This window comes from Chelon labrosus (genome assembly GCF_963514085.1).
Source record: "Chelon labrosus genome assembly, chromosome: 14".
NCBI classification, from domain to species: Eukaryota; Metazoa; Chordata; class Actinopteri; order Mugiliformes; family Mugilidae; genus Chelon; species Chelon labrosus.
Window position 1 is genome coordinate 27,008,719 of NC_140347.1, and position 22,312 is coordinate 27,031,030.

Consider the following 22,312-nt stretch of genomic DNA (forward strand, 5'->3'; position numbering starts at 1 on the left):
AGCCGTGAAAAGGCAAGTTGTGAGCTGGCCAAGCCCTGCCCTGTCTCTACGCAGCTAATTCCCAAACATTAAGTAGTTTCATTCTCCGCAGGTGTCGGAGAGCTGCAGTCTCTGCGGAACACCTTGAGAGTGCACTCGAGGTGTCAACAGGCGCGTTAAGACCTTCAGGCTAGTTGTTTTAACTCACTAGCACGTCACACCTGACCCTTTTGCTCCTTGGTGACCTTACTCAACCCTTATTTTTGTGGCATTAAATCAAAATATAATGAATGTTCGAAATGTTTTCTTCCTGCAAATCCATTATTATTATTCTTAGCTTTATTTTGTGATTATCCCACTTGCCTCTTGATCTCCCATTATGCTTTCTGATATCGCATGCTAATTACAGGGCACTTCCTTACAGTCTCAGTGCCCATAGGGACTAGCTAGCTGCACAGATATAGATTATCGTTGGTTTATAGTCTGGTAGATAAACGCTCTGTGGCCAAGTGTGTCAAGACACAGTAAACTGCCGTACAACACTGAGATAAAGCCCGGTCAATACAGCCCCCACGTCCTTTTGCGCGTTGTCCTTATTCGAAGCGTTACGGTAAACGCGTGCAAAAAACAAAAAACAAACAAAAACAACAGTCGTTCACGCACGCTGTCAATCAGTAAATGGTGAACAAATTTAAATCTAATGAAAAATAAATAACAAATAATGACTATTATTTGCACCAGTGTTATATTGAATTACAATAAAAATGGTAAAAAATATAACATTTAAAGGAAACTCCCTGTTTCTACAAACTAATTCCACTTCACCCTGATAGTACAACCTCAGAATGTCGCCCAGGAAATATCAGGCTATTTTCATGTGAAATCTCAGAATAAAGGCACGTTAAATTGATCTATATTTAATATTAAACTACCATCAAAATTTTCCTGTTTTTCATTAAGTGCGATAAATAACTGTTTGATTTACAGTGAATCTACAACAACAGCTGTAAGAATGATTTTCAAAACACAACGGAAGACATAAATCTTTTCAGAGAAGCATACGAAAAATACATTACTTATTGAAACTGAGTTAGAAAAACATATTAAAAAATATATAGTTTTAAAAATATTAGTTTAACATTGTGTTCTACAGTATGTTCTAAAACAGAGAATTGCCACGTTTAAATACACGTAGAAAGTTATACAAAGAGAGGTGTGTACATTCACTACCAGTCAAAAGTTTGGACACACCCTCTCATTTAATGGTTTTTCTTTATTTTCATGACTATTTCCATTGTAGATTCTCATTGAAGACATGAAAACTATGAATGAAAACATATGGAATTATGTAGTAAACAAAAAAGTGTGAAATAACTCTAAATATGATTCATATTTTAGAGTCATCAAAGTATCCACTCTTTGCTTTGTTGACAGCACTGCAAACCCTTGGACAATGAGCTTTATGATGTAGTCACCTGAAATAGTTTCCACTTCACGGATGTGCTTTGTCAGGGTTCATTTGTGGAATTTCTTGCCTTCGTAATGGGGTTGGGACCATCAGTTGTGTTGTGCAGAAGTCAGGTTGGTACACAGCTGACAGCCCTATTTAACAACTGTTATAATTCATATTATGGCAAGAACCAATCAGCTAAGTAAAGAGAAACAACAGTCCATCATTACTTTAAGAACTGAAGGTCAGTCAGTCCGGAAAATTGCAAAAACTTTGAATGTGTCCCCAAGTGCAGTTGCAAAAATCATCAAGCGCTACGATGAAACTGTCTCACATGAGGACCACCCCAGGAAAGGAAGACCAAGAGTCACCTCTGCTGCTGAGGATAAGTTCATCTGAGTCACCAGCCTCAGAAATTCAGAAATTGTGAGTTAACAGCACCTCAGATTAGAGCCCAGATCAATGGCACACAGAGTTCTAGTAGCAGACACATCTATACATCAACTGTTCAGAGGAGACTGCACCAATCAGGCCTTTATGGTCAAATAGCTGCTAGAAAACCACTTCTAAGGAAAAGCAACAAGCAGAAGAGATTTGTTTGGACCAAGAAACACAAGGAATGGACATTAGACCAGTGGAAATCTGTACCTTGGTCTGATGAGTCCAAATTTGAGATCTTTGGTTCCAATCGCCGTGTCTTTGTGCAACACAGAGAAGGTGAACGGATGGTCTCTACATGCATGGTTCAAATCGTGAAGCATGGAGGAGGAGGTGTGATGGTGTGGAGGTGCTTCGCTGGTGACACTGTTGGGGATTTATCCAAAATTGAAGGCACACTGAACCAGCATGGCTACCACAGCATCCTGCAGCGACATGCTATCCCTTCCGGTTTGCGTTTAGTTGGACCATCATTTATTAACAGGACAATGACCTCCAGGCTGTGTAAGGGCTATTTGACCAAGAAGGAGAGTGATGGAGTGCTGCGCCAGATGACTTGGCCTCACCTAACCTAAACCCAATCGAGATGGTTTGGGATGAGATGGACCACAGAGTAGAGCAAAAGGGCCAACAAGTGCTCAGCATCGCTGGGAACTCCTTCAAGACTGTTGGAAAACCATTTCAGGTGACTACCTCATGAAGCTCATCCAGAGAATGCCAAGAGTGTGCAAAACAGTAGTCAAAGCAAAGGGTGGCTATTTTGAAGAACCTAAAACATGAATCATATTTAGTTATTTCACACTTTTTTTTGTTCACTACATAATTCCATATGTGTTCATTCATAGTTTTGATACCTTCAGTGAGAGTCTACAATGTAAATAATCATGAAAATAAAGAAAAACCATTAAATGAGATGGTGTGTCCAAACTTCTGACTGGTAGTGTACATTATACAGTATATATATATTATTCTGTCCTCACTCTTGCATAGCTGGACAAGGCTAGACAGATAGTGAACAAAAACTCAGACAAACCGTCTTCCTGGTATGTGGTTTTTACTGTTGCTGTTTCTGTAAAACTGAACAATACAGAACAATTCAATTTACTTACATAAAATACATAAACATACACTAAATAATGTCACTGTAAACATGAGTAGAAACATTTATTAAATTTTACAAACAATACTCACGGACAAATCTACTCCGAAGCACACGAAGTAAATGGATTTATGGACTTCAGGAAAACAAAACTTAAGGAAGTAACCAATACCAAAAGCCACCAGAAGGTGGCAACAAAGACAAGGGATCGGCACACTCCCCACCTGGTACACTATTTTGCCAAAAGTATTCGCTCTTCTGCCTTTACATGTATATGAGTTTAAGTGACATCCCGTTCTTAATCCATAGGATTTAATATGACATTGGCCCACCCTTTGTAGCTATAACAGCTTCCAATCTTCTGGGAAGGCTTTCCACAAGGCTTAGGAGTGTGTTTATGGGAATTTTTGAATTTCTGAGGTCAGACACTGATGTTGGACGAGAAGGCCTGGCTCTCAGATTTCTCCCTAATTCATCCCAAAAGTGTTCTGTTGGGTTGAGGTAAGGACTCTGTGCAGGCCAGTCAAGTTCTTCCACACCAAACTCTCTCATGCATGTCTTTATGGACCTTGCTTTGTGCATTGGTGTGCAGTCATGTTGGAACAGGAAGGGGCCATCCCTTAGGAAAAAGTAGTATACTTGAAGTTTATTTCATTAAGTATACTTGAGTATAAGTATAAGTATAGTAAGTATACTACAGACCATGTACTTGTAGTGTATCAGAAAGTATACTAATTTAATACTTCTTCCGGCTAAATTGGAACGTTTTAAGTATATAAAAGTATACTTTAAGTTTACTTTATAAAAGTATACTTTAAGTATACTTTTATAAACTAAAATGTAGACTAGAAGTATACTACCAGTACACTAGCAGTATATAGATGAGTGTACTTATGGTATACTAGAAAGTATACTCATTTAATACTTCGTCTGGCTAAATTGGAACGTTTAAAGTATACTTGAAGTATACTTTTATAAACTAAAACGTAGACTAGAAGTATATACCTAGTACACTAGTAGTATATTGAAGAGTGTACTTGTGGTATACTTAAAGTATACTTTTATAAACTAAAATGTGGATTAGAAGTATATACCTAGTACACTAGTAGTATATGGATGAGTGTACTTGTTGTGTACTTGAAAGTGTACTTTTGTAAACTTAAAATGACCTTAAAAAGTATAAAGTATACTTTTATAAACTTAAAAATGTTCCAATTTAGTCAGAAGAAGTATTAAATTAGTATACTTTCTAGTACACTACAAGTACATGGTCTGTAGTATACTTTCTATACGTATACTTATACTCAAGCATACTTAATAAAATGAACTTCAAGTATACTAGTTTTTGCTAAGGGTAAGTATGAACTTAGAATTACTGAAACTGAAAAACACAATTTTTTGGTATTTTACTAGTTTACCTGTCATTATACTATAAGTATACTTGTAAGTTTGCTTAGCATATCACTTGTAGCATACTATTTATATACTTGAAATATACTTCTTCTAGTATTCTCTAAGTATTCTTAAAGTTAACCCATACTGTGTGTGCACTAGACTGCATTGTATTTACAAAATCACAAGACAGAATGTTGAGAACAAGTTTGATGTATTTATAGAACATTTTATAACATACAGTGTATTTACAAATACCTGCTTAAAGATGTGCATTTCAAAAACAAAGAGCTTCTATGAAATCAAGTCCTTCTTTGCTGAAAAATTAAAAATGTAAACAAAACAGTGTCTGCAACTGAGAACTGAAGTCCTTCCATGTCAAAAGAAAAAGGTAAAAGAAAAGTGCACGTCTTTGGAACCAAACATAATAAATACCTTGACAGAAACAAAAACGTTACTTTTATGACTTCTTTTCAGCTACTTGCTTGGCATAGCTTATATTGTTGCATTTCTTTCTTCTGATTGGTCTCACATCTTGCATGGTGGTGTCAGGGAACTTGGCCTGGACATGGACTGTGAGGGAAAAAACACAAAACATTACTTCAGTGTTATTTTTATTCACCATCCACAATGAACACAATTGTTAAAGAGGCATGAAGGACGGTTTATCAGGTACATTTCTGAACTGAAATGCAATCAGGAAAAAAAAACTCTATAGAGGGAATGCATATATGTATATATATATATATATATATATATATATATATATATACACATATATATATATATATATATATATACACATATATATATATATATATATATATATATATATACACATATATATATATATATATATATACATATATATATATACACATATATATATATATATATATATATATATATATATATATATATATATATATACATATATATATATACACATATATATATATATATATATATATATATATATATATATACATATATATATATACACATATATATATATATATATATATATATACACATATATATATATGTTTACTGAAGCAAACAAAAATAACCACTAAGTTATTTTTTTTAGTGCAAAGGGCTCATGAAAATAAAACATAAAAATCACCATCCTCTTCAAGGATGTCAGAAACCTGCAGAACATTAGACAAACATTAATTGCAAGAACTTATTTGTGAATTTTTACACTAAGAAAGAGTTGAACATTTTCCCTGTATACCCACTCTACCTCACCACTACCAGCAGTGGCCACTGGTAAAAAGTCGCTGTTGTTTGTGTACTTTTGATTTAAGGTCTGCTATGATAGCAGACCTTGCAGCTTCAATACTTCTCGTATTTATCTTTGTGCAACGTGTTGTAGCGGCGACTTAAATTGAAATCTTTCAAGGCAGATTAACGTCTCTAAGCAGATTAAGTACATAGGTTTGCTTTTAAATTCTGTGAACAGATAATCTTCTTCCCATTTCACCTGAAACACACACACTATTTTCTCGATCAAGTTTTCTCTCTCCTCCGCTCTTAGCTACGGCTCAACGTCTCTTCTTCACTGGTAGAGAAATCCCGGTGGAAGCGTGTATGAGGCGGCGTCTGCATTAGAGGCCATCTAGTGGCTAACTGTGTCATTACAACTGATTCAGTGCCGCAGAGGACACATTTTTATAATTATCAAAAATTAATCTAAAGGCCACTTCGAGTGAGGTCGCGGGCCGTGTGTGTCCCCGGGCCGCCAGTTGCTCATCCCTGATCTAGACTGAATATGACAGAGTGGTAACTGATGGAAAACGATGGGCAGCATGCCGGCGGTGACGTCACGTGCAAACAGCTGGGCTATGACAAAGTGACAGATTAAATCAATGCTATCAAGGTAACTGGGAAGAAATATAATGCAACAACTTACCACCAAACATTAAAACCGTCCCTGGGAAAAAGGCTGGACCGTCTGACTTTTCTCTGCCTTTAATGTTCCACTTCACCTCCATGTCGTTTTCTCCTTCTTTCCTTGTTGAGAATGGGACCGTTGGTTTTTCTTTGGAGAACAAGATCGTTACCTGCAGCGATGGACGCCAGTTTGAAATTAGGCTCCCATTGGCTGCCAGGTAGGGAGGCGGGAACATGGACCGGAAGTGCAAAGCGCGACCCTGTGACAGCGAGAGCTGGAGAAGCTTCTGAATTAGCTCATTACATCGCGAAACGTCGTAGACCTTATAAAATACATTTGGAGGATTACACAGCAGAGATTCCAAGGACTACCAAGTACAGATGGGAAGTAAAAGTAAGTAACAGATAATGATCATGATGTCTAAGATCAGAACACAGCAGCTAGCTTGCTGCTTACAGTGCAGCAGAGCTTTATGTTCTACAGAGTTGGTAGAATATTCCATTCCATTACTTTCCACACATTATCATGTGACTAATTTTATATTAAATGACCGTTTCCAGTTGCATATTTATGTTGAACTGGTTTGATATGTAAGAAAAATCATCATCAGTTGAAAAGGTCAGACTGAAATGTAATGTTTTATTTTAGTTTATTTGGGGACTATATAAATTACTAGTTGCATTAATTTGTAATACATTTAGTTGAGCAACATTGATTGAATTCATCAATTTGTATCCTAGTTTTGAATACATATATTGTTTCCCACAGAGAAATTAGAGATGATTCAACAGGAGCTCCTCCACACTTAAGCTTTTGGATACTGCCTTTCAACAGGTAAATACACAATGACACAGTTTGTCCAAGTTATTACAGACATCCAATCTTGAAATATGTCAGGACATATTCTGTTGCCAGGATACATTGCCCCATGTATCTGGTAACTTTCTTATCCTGCTTGATTGAATTTTAAGAATCTGATTTATATAATACTCATCAGAGGGCTTCCAGTGACACCCTCAAAAAGTGTCAACAGTGCACACATGTAGTTTACTGTACATGTAGTTAGAGGTTTGCTGTAATAGTTGAGTGCATTCATACCATCTAACAGACAATTTATCTTAATTGTGGTACATTTTGACCTATCCTCTAGTCCAACCCAAGTGTAGACGAATGACAACATTGTCAGCACAAGGCAAAAGCTACAGCAAACCACCTGCACAATTTCAGTCATCGTTGTATGAACTACATTTTTCATTCTCTTTCCTTGGTTCACATGTAGAATGATAATAAAGATAACCAAATCAACACAGAAGAACACTGGAGTAACACTTCCAGCAGTGAAGAAGATGATGATGAAGTCAACACTGGGAACCTTACCACAAGCAAACTGAATGTGGACATTTCAGACTAAAGAAGAGATACAACAGTGCTGTATGCTTGAAAGATATCATGAATCAGACAGGCCTGTATGTAAAGATTCACAGTACAAAGTACTTTATATATGAGAATAAAACAAAACGAAACTGTTAATGCTGTGTGGCCTGACATGATTAAAACTAAATGTGTTCTTGTTGAAATAGATGATGCTGTGTACATAACACCATTGTCAAACTCTTATTAAAGGGACTAGAACTTGATCAATAAAGTCAAGTCAATGTTTCTGTTGTTGTGTATGTTTTTAAGGTATATAAAGATAATGCTAGTGAACACACATACCATTTACTGTAAACTTTTAAAGTTCAGAACTATATGATCTTGAACATGTAAGTTTCTAACAGGGGTAATACCTCAAAACAAATTATGTAGTGAAAAAACATTTTTATTCTGCTAAATTAAATATATGCACAAGTCAATGACTTGATCTTATTCTGTACTTGGACTAAGATATACTAAGTAGTAGTAGTATACCAAAGTACAAGTATAAGCTTTAGTCTTAAAGTATAAGTGTAAGTCTTAGTATATATATATACTTAGTCTTAGACTTTTCTTTATACTTTTCAGTATAAGCTAAGTATACTTCACTATACTATTCTTAAGTATATGAAATATAGTATATGAAAAGTAAACTACTAGTATACAGTACTACCTCAATTTTAGTATGAAATAAGTATACTTGTAGTACACTTGAATAAACTTCTTTTTGCGAAGGGACGATATACTAAGTATTAGTACTTTGTGGCAGAAAGAAGTAAAAAGTATACCAAAGTACAAGTATAAGCTTTAGTCTTAAAGTATAAGTGTAAGTCTTAGTATATATATATATACTTAGTCTTGGACTTTTCTTTATACTTTTCAGTATAAGCCAAGTATACTTCTCTATACTATTCTTAAGTATATGAAATATAGTATATAAAAAGTAAACTTCAAGTATACTACCTCAATTTTAGTATAAAATAAGTATACTTGTAGTACACTTGAATAAACTTCTTTTTGCTAAGGGATCCCCAAACTGTTCCCACAAAGTTGGGAAAATGGAATTGTCCAAAATCTCTTGGTATGCTGAAGCATTCAGATTTCCTTTCACTGGAACTATGGGGCCAAGTCCAGCTCTTGAAAAACAACTGTTATGCCCAACTCGTTCGAGAGCACAACCAAATAGGGAGAACTACATAGCAACCAGTTAAATTAACCATAAATTTATTTAAACAAAAGAGCCAACAGAACACTACCAAAACAAACAAACAAAACTACGCTGGGTTGCCTGTAGGCACCAGCCATCAAGGAAGGAGTGAGCGCCATCTTAGAAGGGCTATACCTTTATAGATGAGGCCACAGGTGGGGTGGATCTCCCTAATGAGGTGGGAGGAAACAGGCAGAAAGAACCTGGGAAGGAAAGAGCACAGAGAAGCCAGCAAAACACATAATGGCCAAGGGACAACATACAACCCCACACCATTTTTCCTCCACCAAACTTCACACTTGGCACAATACAGGCAGACAAGTACTGTTCTCCTGGCAACCACCAAACCCAGATTGGTCCATCAGATTGCCAGATGGAGAAGCATGATTCGTCACTCCAGAGAACACGTCTCCACTGCTCTAGAGTCCAGTAGTGGCGTGCTTTACGCCACTGCACCTGACGCTTTGAATTGCACTTGGTGATGTATGGCTTGGATGCAGCTGCTCGGCCATGAAAACCCATTCCATGAAGCTCTCTATTCACTGTTCTTGAGCTAATCTGAAGGCCACGTGCAGTTTGGGGGACCATAGCGATTGACTCTGCAGAAAGTTGGTGATCTCTGCGCACTATGCACCTCAGCTCTGTCATTTTACGTGGCCTGCCACTTCGTGGCTGATTTGCTGTCGTTCCCACTCGTTTCCACTGGAATATTGGGTAGCGAGGAAATTTCACTGTGTCAGCTCAACCACAACAACTCGTGTTTGGGTTGTCTTGTGGTTCTACAGTCTGTCAAAACTGAAACAAATTTGGTCATATGTGTCAAATAGCCACTGCACTCTACAGGTTTAACATTTGCTTTTCATTTTAGATAAAGAGTTGGCTTCTCCTCAGGGACATGGCTGTATTTTATTCATTTTTCTCTCACTTGAGATTGAGGCCCAACATGGGCCAAAATGGATTAACATGACCATAGGATAAATCAACGAGTGTTCTTCTGGTGAGTGGAGCTAATTTCTTTTCACGTCTTTGAGGGGAACAGATTTGTACATACTTGGTTTGAAACATATTAAATCAAGTGTCATCAGCATTTAGGGATTGGCTAGTTGAAAATGTAGTTTTGCTGGTCTTATATAGACAGAAATATTAGTACTAAAACATCATTCATATTTTAGATGAAAATCATCTTAAATATGAATGATGTTTTAGTGTATAAACGTAATATAACAAAAAAGTTTATATTAGTTACTAAAAAGTAAACATATTTAGTAACATATTTGAAAAATTATTGGATATAATATTTAGCCAATTTATAGTTTTTAAAATCTACTGAAATAGTTTTTGGACACGCATGTAGTACTGCGTATTTTCAGCCCGTTATGTCCAAATAGGTCTTTGAGGAGAGCAGATTTGTTCATACTTAGTTTGAAACATGTTAAATCATGTGTCATCAGCATATAGGGATTGGTTAGTTGAAAACGTTATTAAAAGTTTGTAGTTTTGCTGGTCTATTATAGACAGAAATATTAGTACTTTATCAGTCATCTAAAATAAATGATGTTTTAGTGTATAAAAGTAATATAACAAAAAGTTAACATATTTAGTAACATATTTGAAAATATTTAGCCAATTTAAAGTTTTTAAAATCTACTGAAATAGTTTTTGGACAGACCTCTAGTACTGCGTATTTTCAGCTCGTTACGCCCAAAAGACGACAGGAAGGAAGTACCACACAAGGTGTTAGCAGAGAAAAGACACGGAAAAATTAACATTTCGGATATTTTTCCTTTCCAACATTAAAATGGCTGACAACAGCAGACCGATCATTAGAATACAAGTAAGTGTACACATTTTAGGCTAAAATTATTACACATGTTAAAGTATTTGGTAAAGCGTGTAGGTAAAATGCTGTACTTTGGCTTGAAATGATAGCATTTGGCTTCTTTGATGTGGATCAGCTGAATTTATCATTTATTGTACTAGTTTGTTAGCATGGAGAGCCCACAGTGGCTAAAGAATGGATTGACATTTGAGCTAGAGTTCGAATTTTGAGAAAAAATCTTTTAATGATATTGCAGGTTTTCAAGGGTGTGGTTAGAGTTTATGTTTGTGGCGCAGTAGTTGTCGTCGACCATACAACGTTCCCCATGTCTTCTCAAGAAGTAACCCTTCAGTTTTAAGTCCACAGTTCAAATATATTTTAAAAACATAGTCTCCAGTATTGTATTTATGGAGTATGTGCTATGTATTTTCTTTTCTTACTCAACCAGGACGACATGGAGTGGACTGCATCTGGTGAAACAGGGCATTGCAGGTTAATGCAGTCTAAATTACACTTCCTACACTGCTCTTGGAAATATTACAGTGACATTACCAGGGTTAGTTATTTATGCATGCATGGCTTACTAATGGTAGATGTTATATTTTCTGTGCAGCAATGTTGGACCGTCTGTATCATCCACTGATGAAATCCCAATGGAGATAGAGTAGTAGGTTTAAGAAAACAACAGGTAGGAAGTTATGGTGACTGATGGCTACTGTTTTTGTTTTGTTTTGTTTTTTTGTTTTTTTTGCATGTTTTGTAAGACAGCAGTAGACTGTCTAAATTCAGCAGTGCATATACATGTGTTTCTTTTGTATTTCCCACAGTGTCGAGGCAATGGAGGAAGATTTACTGAAAACTCTACTGCATTCCACATGAACCTGCACCCACTTACCCTAATGCAATTGGACGGCTTATAGCTTTAGCTTTGTAATAGTAAGGACAAATGGAACAATGGCACATACATTTCAAGACAACACATACGTTTTACAAGCAGAATTTAGACTGAACTAAAGAATGTACATGGGAATAATAATGCTAAACCACCACAATCGTTGCTATTTGAACCATTAACCCTATGTAGCTATGCGATATTAAGAGAATGAATGAGACCAATGATGTGCAGTTTTGGACGTTTTTCTGTATTTTGTGGATTTAGTCTAAAATGTTGATCACGTATATTTAATGTCAGTTCTGTTCACCAAATTTTGCTGCTTTCATTAAAGTGGAAAAACATGTAGAAGCTGTTTCTGTGCCTTTTACTTTTGTGGAACAGTTGTTGAAGATCCACAGGTGGTGGAGAGGTGAATTTACCTGCATGATAACCTTCATGATGACCTTCTGACTGAAAGCACGGGTGATTACAGTTCCTCAACCACATTCTATGACTTTTGAGTCACGACAGCTTTACATGAATTTTGTCAACAAATCCCATCCCCAACCAGAGCCAACAATGTAATGGTACATTTTCTGACTTCCATAACTGTGACTGTGACTCCTGGTGTCCTCTTGGGCTATGACCTGGGAGTAACCTGTGTTTTCCTGTTATGCAGGTAGTTCATTTGTGTGATCTGGAGCACCAGTGGCGCCCAGTGTGTTTAGGTTATATAAGACCTCCCTGTGGGCGGCACAGTGACGAGGTGGTTAGCACTGATGCCTCACAGCGAGAAGGTCCCGGGTTCGAATCCATGGGCCGACTGGGCCTTTCTGTGTGGAGTTTGCATGTTCTCCCTGTGTCTGCGTGGGTTCTCTCCGGGTACTCCGGTTTCCTCCCACATCCAAAGACATGCTGGTTAGGTTCATTGGTGATTCTAAATTGGCCGTAGGTGTGAGTGTGAATGGTTGTCTGTCTCTCTGTGTTAGCCCTGTGATAGACTGGAGACCTGTCCAGGGTGTACCCCGCCTCTCTCGCCCGATGACAGCTGGAATAGGCTCCAGCAGACTGCCCGCCACCCTTAACAGGACAAGCAGTTACAGAAGATGAATGAATAAATGAATGACTGAATGAATGAAGACCTGCCTGCCTAATCAGCCCCTCTCTGCTCCTTTCCTTAGGCTGTGTGGAGTTTGCATGTTCTCCCTGTGTCTGCGTGGGTTCTCTCCAGGTACTCCAGCTTCCTCCCACTGTCCAAAGACATGCTGTTTGGTTAATTGGTGATTCTAAATTGGCTGTAGGTGTGGATGTGAGTGTGAATGGTTGTCTGTCTCTCTGTGTTAGCCATGTGACAGACTAGAGACCTGTCCAGGGTGTACCCCACTTCTCGCCCAGTGGCAGCTGGGGTAGGCTCCAGCCCCCACGTGATCCTTCTGAGGACAAGCAGTCACATAAAAATAAAAATTCTGCTTTGTTTTTTTTTTAATCTTTTTATTATCTTTGTATCTTTCACTAATTCCCTCCCCTCCCTACCCTCCACTCGGCTACTCCGACCACAACGTTGTTTTCCTACTGCCGCACTACAAATCGGAACTGAACCGCAACAAGCCACACATTCACCGCGCCACCCTCTGGTCGGAGGATGCCATTGCACAGCTACAGGGATCACTTGCATGCACTGATTGGGACATTTGCCAGGGCGATTTGGATCACAGGGTGGCAGTAATTACGGACTACATTGACTTTTGTATCTCATGTACCATTCCCATAAGAACTTTCAGGAGATATCCAAACTCCAAACCCTGGATCACTTCCCATATCAAGAACAGCCTAAGGGAAAAGCACAAAGCTTTTCAGCGCAAGGACTGTCAATTTACTCAACAGACAAATAAAGAATGACATCATCAAGGCCAAACTTCGATACAAGGACAGACTGGAAAAGGAAGGATGAACACTAAACAAGCTTTCCATAAAGTAAAAAGTCTCACCGGTCAATTACCCAATCAGGCTCACTCCATGTTCACTGACCCCACCACTTTTGCTGGCACACACCTTCTACACCCGGTTCGACACCCAAGACCACTCTGCCACATGTGAGGAGCTGCTCAATGCCCTCCCCCCGGACGCACCTGCACACCCTCCATTCACTACGGAGGATGTACGGCGGCAGCTGAGCAGGTGCAAGGCCGGAAAGGCACCCGGGCCTGATAACATCTCAGCCAAGGTGCTGAAGTTGTGCGCCATGGAACTGGCCCCTCCTCTTCACTCCATCTTCTGGGACTCCTACCGGTCAGCATCCATTCCCACTATCTGGAAAACATCAACCATCATCCCGGTACCCAAGAAACCACGCCCCTCCTAACCAAATCACTACCGCCCGGTTGCACTCACCTCCATCATAATGAAATGCCTGGAAAAACTCATCCTCCACATCATCCTGCCAGCTGTCAGACCACACCTGGACCAGTATCAGTTTGCGTACAGGGCCAAGCGGGGGACGGAGGATGCTGTAGCATGTCTCCTCCACCCCCTCCTACAACATCTGGAATCACTTGGCACCTTTGCATCCATCATCTTCATCGACTTCAGCTCAGCCTTTAACACTATTCAACGCCACCAGATGATCAAGAAGCTCCTCTACCTCAACATATCTCCACTCCTCATCCGCTGGGTTCACAACTTCCTCACCAACAGACCACAGGCCGTAAGGATAGGGACAGTCACATCATCAACCATCATTACCAACACGGAGCCCCGCAGGGTTGTGTCCTCAGCCCTTTTCTTTATACCCTCTACACTAATGACTGCTTCAGCCCCTCACCAATCACCACATATTACAAGTACTCAGATGACACTGCCATTCTAGGTCTGCTAAGTGACAATAACTCAATCACTGCCTATCAACTTTCCATCTCTCACTTCACTCAGTGGTGCACCTACAACTTCCTAGAACTGAATGTGGATAAAACAAAGGAAATGGTCATCTACAACTCACGCACACACCCATCTGGACTGGTCCCAACCTCTATCCATAATAAAACAGTAGAACAGGTCAGCCATTTCAAATACCTCGGACTCACCATCGACAATAAACTGACATTTGATCAACACACCACTGACATATACAAAAGGTCCCAGCAGAGACTCCATGTCATCCGTAAGCTCCGTGCCCTCTCTGTTGCCCCTCACCTTCTCTTATTACTGTACACCAGCATCATCCAACCCATCCTATTGTACTGTTCCCCCTGCTTCCACAACATGCTGTCCACTACTAACAGGAACAAGCTCACAAAAATCACACACACTGCATCCAAGATCATTAAGCACCCCACACCTAACCTCTCAGAACTCAACCACAGACCTGTCACACGCCTCGCACGGACAATATCCAAAGACCCGGATCACCCCCTCAACCCACACTTCACACTGCTGCCATCTGGGCGCAGATACAGAACCCTAAAGTGGAGAAGGGCGCGCTTTAACAAGAGCTTCGTACCCTCCGCTATCATGGCACTTAATAATCTGCCCCATTAAACCTCGTGCAGACCTAGCCCTCCTGAGTCTGATGATATCATGTACTGTTGTTCAATGTATGGTTGTGTTCGCGCATGGTGCGTCTGTTATGGTCTTTTTGTTTGTATGTATATGTTGCTCATGTCTGCATTATATGCACTGTTTTGTGTTTTTCTGTGACAGACTGTGGAAACAAATTTCCTTATGGGACAATAAAGGCTATCTATCTAATTCACACTATACACATATGTGACTTTCCTGATGTCTGTATGTTAACCCTTAATTTGGTGAATACGTTTTTTATTAGTGTACTGGCATGTCTCTCTTTTGTTGTGGACATTTGAGACAGAACACGACAGTGACCCACAGCCCCAAGACCATCAGTTCCTATTGAAGACCCTGAGCAACTGCATAGTTTACCTAGTTCTGGAAATCGGTATACAGCATGTGTAAATTGTTAAAGCTAAAGAAATTATATGTGTGTTAAAAGTTAGATATATGATACTGGGTAGAACATGAACTTAAGTAGTCATGTAATTATGCTTAACTTACCTAGATATAGTCAAAAGAAGTTATCGTTGGGGAAATGTAGCCAACTGTTTATGCATCATATGGCTTCAAATACACAATAATTGAATGAGTTATAACTGAGTGCTTAAGTTCTTGTTTCACGACTTGCACACAAACAAACTACACAAACTAACTATCCAACGGTATTCAAGGCTGGGATAAAAATGCCCCAAAGAATGAAAGACTGGAATATCCACAGGTTTTGGATAAGTGATATTTCTGCATAATCAAAAACCTGGAGACAACTTTTTTTCCATAGAGAGGTTAAACTAACAAAAGGAGGCCCTGCTTGCACGGCTGAACAAGTTGGCCATCAGTACAAAAGTGACAAAAACAATTCTTGTTGCATGTAAACCAATATATTAGTGTAAGATCCCGTGTAATTAGCCATGTAAACAGCTAAGCAGAAATGTCTTTTTTAGAACGAAGTCATGTAATGATGTTGCATGTTCTGACCTTCTTGTAGTGCAGGGATTCCCAATCTGGGGTACGCATAAACCCAGGGGTACGCAAAGTGACATAGGGGGTACGCGAAAGAGTGGATTCTAAACTCAGCCTGATTACATTTTGAAACTGAAAAAATGGATAACGGGTTGTTTTCTCATTTTCTGATTCTCCACCTAAAGGAAAAATCAAAAGACTGTTTTTCACGTGAGTCAATTATGTTAATAGCTAGATTGTAGGACAACTGGCTTTGAAGCTATGTATCAGTTTGCTGCTAATGTAGCTAGCACTATAGGTCACCTAAATAAGAAAGACGCCGATTCCCTGAAATGTCTGTGATTGGTGGGCAGGTGCAAATCTCCTGATGATATAGCTATACTCGCTACAGTTATTTTCCCCCCAGAAACAAGCAAATCTCGTTCTTGATTGGTTCTTTAAATTATGTCGTCAACAATTCTGATAACTTTCTGTCATTTGGGCTGTCAAGTCATCAGTCTGAAGTAAACTAGGTCGCCCGGCTAACCGCCAAAAATGGATAAATGGCTAAAACAGATAGATTGCCCTTCCAGAGAGACCTCAACTGCTACCACCAGTCAGCCCACAGGCGAAGATGCACATGCCAGCGACAACAACCCAGGCTATTCCTCAATTTCTATATCTAACTTTGACCGGGATGCTAGAAGCAGTGCATATGTCCTACGCTGTGGTGTGTTGGGGTGGGAGCACCTCAAAGGCAGACCCTTCCAGGTTGGAGAAGCTGCCAGTTTTCCAGATATCCTGATTCTCTAGCGAAGTTGCTAGCATAGCCACGGACAGCGATGAGGAGTCTGAAGTGCGTGAGAGTAGGGGGTACATGGCTGGAGGTCAAATGTCTGAAGGGGTACGGGCTGTGAAAAGTTTGGGAACCACTGTTGTAGTGTATGGACATCAGTTACCTCTCACTGTCATAAACAGATTTGGACACGAATGAAAAGATTAACCAGCAAGAAAAAAAAGAACAAAAATTGATCAGTGCAATGGAAGTTTTTAATAAAATAAAACAACATAAAAAAGAAGTTGCATAGAATCTGAAAAACCCACTGTTCTCTATTTCACTTGTTAGAGGTAAGATTTAAGGCCTCCCAAAATGACTTTACAAGCATTAAGACCGGTATCTATGCTCACAGCCAAAACATTAGGTACACTAGTGAACAATAAAGCATCACAGTATAATAGCCCTGTACATAATACATTATTTTCTTGAAATGTGTGCACACAAACAGCACTGTGATTAACACTCAAAACAGTAAGACACCGACGTACAGAATGAAAACGAGTGTTTAAAGCAACGAAAGTATACATTCAAAATCCCAACACAAAAAGAAGACATTTCACAGTAAAAGCACTTTGTTCATTAACTGAACGAAAGGGAGGACGAACAAAATAGAAATGTGAGTCAGTAGCTGCAGCAAAAATCCGTTGATCCGTTGAAAAATCCGTGATGACCTCAGATGAAGTCAGAGGCCACTATTTTACAGGCTCAGAGGTGCCGGCGTCCCTTACTGCGTCTTCTGTGATGAGGAACCTGGTACAGAAGAATCAAGTTAGCGGCCTAAATCTTACAAGCTCTTAGGAGTTATTGCAACAAGATGAAGAGGTGGAGAAAACGAGAAGCACAAACCATAGGTATTTCTGGACTGCCGAATGGTGAGACTTCTAGTGAATTCTCTTTGTCTGAGGAATTGTTATGGCGATGGTGGGCAAATTTTCTCTTTAGTGCTTCTGCGATAAGGGCTGCTGGGTCATTAAGCAATGCTCCACCTCCTTTACTGCGTCTCCTCATTACTGGTGTGCCTCCTGGTGATCTACAAAGAAAAGGTAAAGCAAATTAATGTGAGGAGATAATGATTGCAGCAAATAAAACAAAAGACTGAAAGAGGCGTTCTGTGCCTCGAAAATCAGACACAGTGACATATATACTCTGTGAATCCTAATGCCTACCTCTCCACCGATCGCAATTTCACTTGATTTAAGTCTTTCAGCACGTCCAGCATGGAAGGCATTCCTTTATTTTCGGAACCCTTGCCAAGGTCTGCGTCCTGTTTCTCGTTCTTCTTGCGCTGGCGGATCATCTCTAACACAGATGAATTCTCGGTGGACGAGCTAGGGCATGGAGGAGGTGGTGGCGGCGGCGGCGGAGGTGGTGGTGGTGGAGCAGCAGCACTGCGAGGCGTGGAGGTGAGAGCTGGGAGACGTGAAGGTGACATCAAAGGGGAACCTGGGGCATTATGGGACTCGGTCAAACCTAAAAGAAGTTGAGATATTAAAAACAGAGATCCAGTTTTCTACAGTTACTAAGGATGTTTTGTAATAAGAAGGTAAGACGAGGTACAAATAATGTGTACCTGAGGTTGGACCGTCAATAACAATCATGGCTATCTGAGCCCGTAGTTTGAGCAGCTCATTCTCCAGCGCGGTGATCTTCTTCAGGGCGACTGGATTCACAGTCTGTCTTACAGATCTCCCTCCAGTCTTGGCTTGAGTCGGTGCCGGTCCTGGGTACCTCATCACATCTCGGTTTACAGTACTTGTCTTCTTTGGAAGTAAATGGTTCCTGTGAAGAGGGAATGGTGGTAAAAGCTTTTCAGACATAACTATCTCCCACTTAAAACTACGGTGTGAGACGTTTACATATAAATTGACATTCAAGCCCTTGCTAAGGTGGTTTGGACATTGCTGATTGAGCTAATTAGCACCAAGTAATTCTTTTTGTGGCTCCAATTCCATTATGATTTTCTCTGTTTGAGTCACCACAGTTTGAAGTACAAGAATAAAGTCAACAGTAGACAAAATATAACTAGCAGTTTGGCCGAGTAACTACACAGTGACATGCCAGCGCACAAGCTTACACGTACACACTGTAGGTGACATACGACATAAACTCTGTGTAGATTACATGCAGAAATATCCAGTGCACTAAGCATTAGAGCAGATTTATGGTCGTGCATCACTTTTACACCATATGTAAAGTGTAGCTCCGTACCTCACACTGTAGCCTTACGTGCACCTCACCAGAAACCTAACTACACATTGCGGCGACGCAGACTTCAACAACTGTCCGAAAATTCACTTCCTGAGTCACACCTATCAGTGGTCGAACAAGCACTGAAAATTCTCCCTCCTGCGTGTCATTTACTGAGACGTCTTCCTTTATTGTTGCAGTGATTTCAGTTAAAATAATTGTTTAGCTTCAACTCCAACGTGATCCGTTCATTTCCATAAGTCGTTGTGTTAAGCAAACAGAGAAGCTTGACTAGTTTTAACGGCATAATCACAGATCAACGCTGCTCGGTGTAGATCCGGGGCAGAAAAAATAAATTGATCAAACGCGCATTATGACTGGTGTGGCTGAAAGAATAAATGCAACAGAGGGTCTGTAGACATATAGTACACCATACACATGTCAACAGTGTAATCATTCTCAAGGCCAAGGGGGGGAGACTAAATTTCTGCATTGTGGCTTTAATACATCCTTTCTTCATCCTTTTCTTTTGTTGTCAAAAACAAGTACAAATGTAGAAAGAGTGACAGTGAGAGTTTTTGCCTCGTCTTAATGCAACAAGGCAAGGCAAGGCAAGGCAATTTTATTTATATAGCACATTTCATACCAAAGGCAACCCAAAGTGCTTTTACACAAATAAAATGAAGAATGCACATCGATTCACAGACACAAGTACCAGTCACTAGGTGAAAATTAAAATTAAAAAGAAATAAAAAGACTAAAAAGACTAAAAACAAAGCCTTTGAGTGTCCAGTTCCACTTTAACCCTTTACTTCTGCTTTACATTTTCTCCATAGAGATTAGGTTTAACCACTTCAAGTTTCAAGTTTACATTGTGTTTTCATACCAGACAATAAAGAGAAGATACAGAGGTTATTTGTGCTGTATCATAGTTGGTTTAGGCTTCTGCGTTATGCTGACGCAGGAGCTATGGCGACAACACAGACCATACGCAGACCCTAGCGCCATAACTGAAGTGCACCTCCCCAGATATGTAATGCACTTTAGTATTTCTGGTTGCTTCTCCATCTCTACAATTTTGGAATTGATTGTTTTGGATCAATAAAGATGGAACACATGGAGGAACGGTTAACTGAGGATATTCGGAGATACAAACATTTGTATGAGTCGTCTTTGGCGAAATTTCAGCAAAAGTTTCAGTCGCCATTGTTGAAAGTGAAGCAGGAAGTGGGAAGTGAAGCAGTAGGAAGTAGGAAAAAAATTAACCCGACTACCAAAAAAGACACAGCGCTGACTAGCGTTTGGGTGGAGCTGTTACAGAGCGAGCCAGACTGATGTGTGCAAAAGAATAAATGGCTCGCACCAGCACTGGCTATGTGCGTAAGTTACTGCGTCTATGTCCCTCTATGTCACTAAAGAGCCTTTAGTTTGTGTTCTGACCTGGTTTTGGCAGAGCTGTCCCCCTCGTCCTCAAACACCCACAGGACATCAGCAAATGAGGGGATGGCTGGTGTGTCCTCGGTGACGTCGACATGTCCATGAGTTCTATAGGTGATCAGAGGGATCTGAGGAGAAATGATGGGCAAAGATTACACTCTGAATACATGGCAATAATATGAGATGTGTGTGTATATATATATATATATCATATTCTTACTATTTGTTTTATGCCAAATTATGGAAAAAGTAAGGATGTGAATATCTTTGGTATAGGGATGCAAATAAAGATTTTATTTTTCCATCTGTTTTATTTCTTTATTATTACTTTGATCAATGAAGCTTGGTAAATTATTATTTCATACACAGTTTCATCTATTAAATCCAATCAAACTTCCATTAATTACATCTTCAAACGCCAATATATTGAAATATTGTCCAAATTATTGCAAATTAATGCAATGTGCTGAGCTACATTTGACCAGGTAAAGACAGCTGTGTTCATTTCTAGCATGTGTCTGAAAACACAGATTGTACAGTACCTGAAAGTTGACACGTGGTGCAGGCGTCAGCGGGAGATTTGTGCCAATCATTCGAACGATGCTGCGATACTGTCCGCACAGCTGACTGTCCCACACTGGAACCAGCTACAGCCAAGATGACACACATACAACCTCAGCTAAAAACTGCCATCTTTGTAAAAACAAAGTAATCGCACTTTTCAAAGTGTGTATTTACCATGTCCGGAGGCACTCCAAAATACTCCAGGACCATGCGCAGCACGTCCAGAACATCCTCTACTAAAGACATTGGAAGGACTTTTTCCTGCAGCAGCTGACGACTGCAAAGATCCTCTTTCTGCTGACTGACTTGGTGTGAGGCCAACACGGAAACGATGCCACTAAGTCACATACGTGACACCTAAAACAAAACAAAACAAAACATACACTTTCAGGTGAATCCCTTATGTTAGAGATCAGATGCATCACCTTCAAACTTGTGCAAGAATTTAAACTCGTAGATATCTTAGGCTGGAAAATGTATACTCTAAAACCATCTTGTGTATTAATTTCTTTTAAGATTACAGTCCTTTAGTATTACCTTATATTAATTTTTAATGTCTTAATTCACCTTGGATATATTAACTAAAGGTGCATCGCCTCCAATCGAGCTTAAGGTCAAGGATAGATTAGGTTTATATTTATGAGGCAAATATTGAGTATGCTGCAAACATAAAGATTGGTGGCTCCAGTTGTTATTTTTCAGATCTAGAGGTGAAACTTATTGGAAACGGATGCTGGCCTCCATTACTGACCAGCTGTCTTTAGTGTCACCTGGTGCCATCACACACTGATGCTCAGGGAGCCTCCACCCGTTAGATGCTGATTCAGCGATGGAACAGCAAAAGGGATGCTTCATATTGAATTAAAGTTTGAAATTAAAAACAGTAAACGTGTGCTCTGAGCAGTAACCTGCAGCAAACACCGCAGCGTAAAAAGCTGCAGAGATCATCAAAAGTAACGTGCGCGACGCCACCGAGAAGATACCAGGTAATAAATACTGTATGTGTGAACTTACCGTCGATTCGTTTTCTTTTCAAAACGCGCCCAAGTAGCTACATTGATCCTAAATCCACGCCGCTCTCAAATATTAACACAAACTGTAATGAGAAGTTGCAGCTTCCTTCCTTCCTCACGAGTCCAAACAGCGAGTCTAAAGTCAAATAAAGCCGCAGCAGCAAAACCTCCTGTGATTGGCTGAGAATACAGAACTGGCATG

The 22,312-nt window shown here is 39.6% G+C and overlaps 1 protein-coding gene across 1 annotated transcript; it reads right to left on the reverse strand.

Annotated features, from left to right (window-relative positions):
- Positions 1–17,105: 17,105 nt before the first annotated feature.
- Positions 17,106–22,275, reverse strand: mtfr2 (mitochondrial fission regulator 2). Its single transcript, XM_084560699.1, has 8 exons — positions 22,112–22,275; positions 21,272–21,454; positions 21,076–21,180; positions 20,537–20,661; positions 18,480–18,688; positions 18,076–18,379; positions 17,756–17,939; positions 17,106–17,659 (listed from the first exon to the last, which is right to left on the reverse strand). The coding sequence occupies exons 2-8, from the start codon at positions 21,341–21,343 to the stop codon at positions 17,615–17,617; spliced, it is 1,044 nt and encodes a 347-aa protein (XP_084416825.1). The 5' UTR covers positions 21,344–21,454; positions 22,112–22,275; the 3' UTR covers positions 17,106–17,614.
- Between the last annotated feature and the right edge of the window lie 37 nt (positions 22,276–22,312).

Bases quoted from the DNA above. Each gene is read 5' to 3' on its own strand.
- mtfr2 (XM_084560699.1), bottom strand. From the start codon at position 21,343: ATGTCTTTAGTAGAGGATGTTCTGGACGTGCTGCGCATGGTCCTGGAG. The intron at 21,181-21,271 runs GTAAATACACAC...TCTTGGCTGTAG, and splicing joins TTGGAGTGCCTCCGGACATG to CTGGTTCCAGTGTGGGACAG. The intron at 17,660-17,755 runs GTTTGTGCTTCT...CTTCTGTACCAG, and splicing joins GCAGTCCAGAAATACCTATG to GTTCCTCATCACAGAAGACG.